At 32.5% G+C, this 6,000-nt stretch overlaps 1 protein-coding gene across 1 annotated transcript in view; it reads left to right on the top strand.

The window, feature by feature from the left end:
* The first annotated feature begins 1,567 nt into the window (after positions 1-1,567).
* Positions 1,568-6,000, top strand: part of PRKD1 (protein kinase D1) — a 42,302-nt gene continuing 37,869 nt past the window's right edge. The window contains exon 1 of the mRNA XM_015816138.2: positions 1,568-1,706. Within this exon, the coding sequence (XP_015671624.2) occupies positions 1,592-1,706 (115 nt within the window). The 5' untranslated portion in view covers positions 1,568-1,591. The remainder of the gene's footprint in view (positions 1,707-6,000) is intronic.

Genomic DNA, 6,000 nt, shown 5'->3' with positions numbered 1-6,000 from the left:
TTGGGATTGTGGGAGAATTAAGACACTTGGGGCTAGATGTTACCAGGTTCTTGATGTAGAATAATTGGAAAAAAATTTATTTGTTTATTAAACAAATGTTTTGATGCAAAGATTTCTTGACAGATATCTTTTGGGGATAAATTCAAGATCATATGTTATACTATGAACATTTAAGATATCTGTTTTGGCATGGGAAGTTCATTTACCACTTTATGGATTTAGGATGAAGCCCCATAGATAACTGGGAAGAAAAAAATTACTACAAGGGAAAGCTCTTCCCTTTGCATCTGTTCACTCTATTTCTGCCAGAGGACAATTATTACCATAATACAACTGGCTCTGGACAAGTTGCCAGTTTAGCATATTATTATTCTTTTGGTCTGTATAGGGAAGTATCCCCATAATCTTTAAGACCTATCATTTATTTTTTGAAAAATTATGGAAGAAACACAAAACAGCTTCTAGAAGTTTATTTGGCATAAAAGTATGAGCGTCAGCTCATTTAGCTGAAATAGGGAAAGTAGAATAAAAGGGATGAAATTAACAAATAACCATCTTTACTCAACAAACGTATTCTTCTCCTTAATTGCCATCCTTTACTCATGATTAACTATTTTATGTTACAACTTCTTAAGCTGGCAAGAAACTCAGTGACAAATGATTGAACAACATCCTTCAAGGACTGTATTATTTTTCCATCAATTTGTATCTGCCAAAATTAGGTGGACTCTGCAGATGTGATTGTACATGGAAGGGAAACATGGTTCAGTGCTACTAGGAGTGATCCAGAATGCTACCATAGCAGATTTGAGAAGTACTGGAAAATACAGGGTGGAGAAGAGGAAAAGAAAGGACAAGTTGTACTGTGCAAATAAAATTTATGTGACTTTTAATGCATTCTGTAATATTTAAGATAAATAATTGAGAAGGGCTGTCAAGAAATAGATGGATCTATTGTCTGACAAAATATTATAGCTTCTTGTCTATGGAAATTCTCAGTCATCCAGGTCATAGTTGTTTCCAAAGATGCTTTTTTAAGAGGCAACTGGATTTTCTTCTTTTTCTTTGAAGATGTTTCGCTTCTCATCCAAGAAGCTTCTTCAGCTCAGAGAAAGAAAAAACAAAAAAAGAAAAACAAGGAAGTCCAGTTTCCTGTGAAAAAGCATCTTTGGGATTACAGCTTCATATATATCATAGTTTTATTTCACATTGAAATGACTTGTTGGATCTACTGAGACTGAACGACCTGTATCTGAGATAGAAAATACTTCTGGATTTTATGAGGAATATATGTGGTTAAGAAAGTGCTTTCACGTTTTTTTAAAAAAAAATATTTAAGAGTATATTTTCATGATAAATATATAGGAATTGTGCTGTCTAAAATGTCTATCTGAAAACTGTAGAAATTATATTTTCAGCTTTATGGAAAGAGATACTTCATTATGAGCATCTCAACTAATGATTGTATTACTTTTGATTTTTCTAGGTTAAAACTAATAATTAATAAAAATATAATATTTAAATACTATTTATAATTGAGATAAAGTCTCATACTATCCATTTACAGTTTCCTGAATGTGGCTTCTATGGGATGTATGATAAAATCCTGCTTTTTCGTCATGACCCAACTACTGAAAATATACTCCAGCTGGTGAAGTCAGCTGTTGATATCCAGGAGGGTGATCTGGTTGAAGTTGTCTTATCAGGTAAAATACTTATTTGTATTCTTTTTTCCTAAAAACTTTAAATATATATTCAATGACTACTAATTATGTGGGGGATAAAAGAGGGCACGTAGGTGGTATTCTGCCCTTTCCTGCAGTGTAAGAACAAGTAAGAATATAAATCCTAAGTTGGAAATATTTATTTGAAATGTACTGTAACAAATGCACGGCCATGTTAAAAAGAAAAGAATAATTTAGAAAGAGGTGATTGCATGTAGCAACCAACATTTCTAATAATGGAAAACATTTAGCCAATTTGATTTCAATTCTTTCTATAAGAAAAGATCATTTCTTTTAAAATTAGAATTAGAAGCTAAATATCCAGAAATAACCTTTTCATATAAATGTATATAGCAACATGCTCTTAAAGACCACCTAGAAACTTCAATTGGTTCCGAATGCAGTGGCATGAGCAGCAATGGGTATGCCTCAGTATGCCTATGTCATACCTTCACCTTAGTGGTTGTTACCTATAAAATCGACATGGCCTAGGCCTAGTTATCTGAGAGACTGCTTATCTCTCATATATCTGCCAGGTCAATTCAATTCATCCTGCAAGATTGGTGCATATTGGGTTTCTGATTAAACAAGGTCCTAAAAGTGCACATTCTGTGTAACAATCCTTGCCCTCAGTTCTCCCAGCATTTAGATGACTCTGATTCTGTGTTATTTAGAAGAGTCGTGAAGACCTGGCTCTTCACCTAGACATTTGACAAGGGGTTATGAGACCCCTTGCTTCATTTCATCTGTCTGCCATGCTTGCCATTTTTTATCTTTGGTTGATTTTATTGCAATTTCTTTGAGGGCTGTAAGCTACCCAGAGTCATTGGGAGTTGGGTGTGATGCAGGTTTAATAAATTATTAAATTATTATTAGGTGAGTCATATGAAGATTGTAAATTAATGAATATTGATATGATGAGGAAAATTCACCAACAATCATGACTAAAATGCTAAATCTAATAGGGGACCATTGTGGGCTTTATGCTAGGACAGAGAGTTAGCTGAAGAAGGTTGCTTAATTGTTCTTCAACCAAATGATGTGATAAGTATTGCCAGATGATTAAATGTTTGGATGCCAAGGACAATGTCTTGCTGTAGAACCACATGAGAAGTAAAATTCTAATTACCTTTCTCTCATAATTTGCACAAGTCAAGAGTTTAATTGATACACAATATATGATTGTACTATAGCCAGTTTTACAATATCTGCTCCATAAGTTTATTTGAGCTTAGTTGAGTTATTTCCAGATAAATCTGTTTATTATTGTATTTTGAGTGTAATTGTTTGCAATGTAATGAAATGTAGTCAAAATCTAGATAAGCCATTTGCCTATATATTTTTTTCTTTCCCTTAGTCATTTTTGAGCATATTGTCTGGGGAAATTTAAGCTATAAATTTAGGAAAGTTGGTTCTATTTGTGTTAATGATATAGAATGTGATGTAACGACATTAAGACATTCAAATAATATGAAAATATGTTATTTTAAAATATCCATATTTTGATATAGAGGTTATCTTTTCTTTCCCTACCAAACATTCTACTATGTGAAAGATTTTTATATCCTGAATTTGACAGATCCCACAGGGATAAGCATCTTCTTCTTTTTGAAGAGACAAAGAATAGCATGCTCTATATTTAGTAGCACATTTTAGTAAAGCTGGATCAGAACTCATGTGTTTCTTCATACATCTGTTCTTTTTTGTTCAGAAAGGAAAAGTACATTTAAAACGATGGTCTCTAAATCTGAATAGGCATTCAATTTGAGATGATGTCTTCCCTGGCATGTAAAATTACAGGTTTCTTATATAATGTAAAAAAGTAGAATGCTGGAGATATTTTCACAAGTTTGTTCCTTCAGGCATTAATAGATTAAAACTTTTTTAAAAAGTCAGATAGATGCCACCTGCCAGTGAAATTCACAGCATCACATAATTGGAAGAAATGAAAACTATTATATAATAGTTTTATCTGAAATATTAAATTTTATACCAGCACTGATTCAATATAAAATTACATTTTACAGATTTATCCTTGAAGACACATGGGAATCATTGCATATCAACTTAATGTAATCAGAGAGAAAATGAGATATTTCATACAGGCATTTTTTTTAAGAAGAGAAACTGGTTACAAGGAGTTATTGAGGTTTTGCACACAATTCCAATAGGGGCTCTTTTTTTTAACCCAATGATGGAATATGATTTTTTTTTAGTCCTTTTCTGCATCTGAGCACTAGATTGGACCATAGGAAATAACATTGCACTAGTAACTGCCTAGAAGTAAGCTTAAAAATCTAAACTGTTCAAACTATATCCCTCTAATGAGCAAATCTAATCTCAGATTAGAAATGGAAAATAGTAATTTGGTAGTTTTTTAGGGTTAGTAAGCATACCATTTACAACCTATGTATAGGTCACTGTACAACAAATCATATACAGGATTACTTTTTATAAGCTTTCCTATGATGTTATTCTGTGATGTCTAACAAATTGGTTATTTTTCTATGCATCTCGTTTTAAAAAAACCCCATTCTTCCATATACTGCCAAGAATGTACAGTAGTAATCGTTCTTATATGGAGAAAATGTAGCATTGATTATTATATGGAAGAAAAAATAAGAAATTATCCACCCAAATTCACATTTTGACTCGAATATAAGGCATGTGTATGCTGACAGTTTTAAAAAGATCATTTTATTAATTCTATCTCTGTGTCAGTTTGTGATTCATACTTATGTCAAACTTCTATGAATCAAAGATAGACTGGCAGGTAATTAGATGATATTCTTTTATTTCTTGGTAGAAAATAGTTTGTTTTGCAGAAATTTTAAAAAAACCATTATACCAAAGTGGAAAGTATATTTATTGTATAGCACATTAAAAAAATCAAATTCAATGTGATGTAATCAGTCTTTTTATGATACCTATGTTTATATAGCATGCTTTTTGATGATCAATTTAAATATAGTCTCTTCAAATTATCATATTTTTTCTAATTTCACATGTTCTGAACCACAGGCTACAAACTATATACAACCTGATAGGCTATAAACTATATTTTGTTGGTTTGTGGTTCATTGTGTCATGTGAAAACAATTGATGTGTCCAGTTGAAAGTTCTTAGTATATTTTGGATTCTGACATAGCAGTTTAACTAGATTTGATAGACTGTGGAGGATGACAAGCTAGGAATCTTACTGCAAGTCTGACAGCCAGTTGTGGCAAACTTCATTTATTCATGATTATTCATCATCAGTTGATATTTCTGAACTTAGCCATAATGGTTGATGGCTGTGATTAATTAGGATGCACATTCCAATGAGGCCAACTGAAATGGATTGTTATTGTGATATGAGCAAGGAATTAGCACATTATAGATATAGAGGATATTGCCAGCAAGAGAAAAAAGAAAAAATATTTTTGTTGTCAGGGAGTGCTTAGATCTCCAGAATTATTTCATATGCAAGAATACTTACAACTTACATTTTTTATTTTCTTTAAAATGTCCTGTCCCTCTCATATTTTATGATGACATATTGCTTTCAAAATTTTATAGAGCTCCTGATTTACTTAAGAGCACCTAGATCTTACATCTGTAGGAACAATATGTCTTACCATTTACTTTGGAACAGAACAAAATATTATGAATCAACCAAATCACAGAGAAACAAGAAGAAACAGGGTGGGTGAGTTACATTTGGCAAGTTTGCATTGAAAATGATCTTAATTCAAGGCTGATTTCAGTTCACCTCTTTTCAGACAGGGACTTTGATAGAGGAAAATGGCATAAGAAATATAATGGCTTTCAGTCAATAAAGTAATAAAATTATTTCTCAAATAAGGATTCATGATATGCTCCCTCTTTAGATAAAATTAGACTGCCCATGATCTGTTGGATCATCATTTCAGACATATTTCCTTACCTAAAGAATGAAATGGAATTTGATGTCCTGGCTTTCCTAGAACCCCTTCAGGAGCCAGACACAGCTCCTAAAGAAGAATTGCTTCTGCAAGTTCTAACAGCAAGGCAGCAGAAAACAGCAGTCAGATATAGATAAGGACTTAGGTGAGAAATGTGAATTCCAAGTCAGCAGTCCAAAGACAAGCAGATGATTTACGGGGCAAGCCAGAGTGTAAATAACTGGATATCATGAGTCATGGCATGGTATATAAGCCAGATGCTGGAGTTGCTTGTAGCAAGAGAATAATGTTTCAATGTAGCTTAGCTCCTTTCTCTGCTGAATATACACAACTGTTGTCATACTTTGCTAATG

The sequence above is a fragment of the Protobothrops mucrosquamatus genome, unplaced genomic scaffold, assembly GCF_001527695.2.
Source record: "Protobothrops mucrosquamatus isolate PMUCROS unplaced genomic scaffold, P.Mucros_1.0 scaffold403, whole genome shotgun sequence".
Lineage (NCBI taxonomy): Eukaryota > Metazoa > Chordata > Lepidosauria > Squamata > Viperidae > Protobothrops > Protobothrops mucrosquamatus.
The sequence above is the reverse complement of the archived record's forward strand: the minus strand, read 5'-3'. Positions and strand labels throughout refer to the sequence as shown.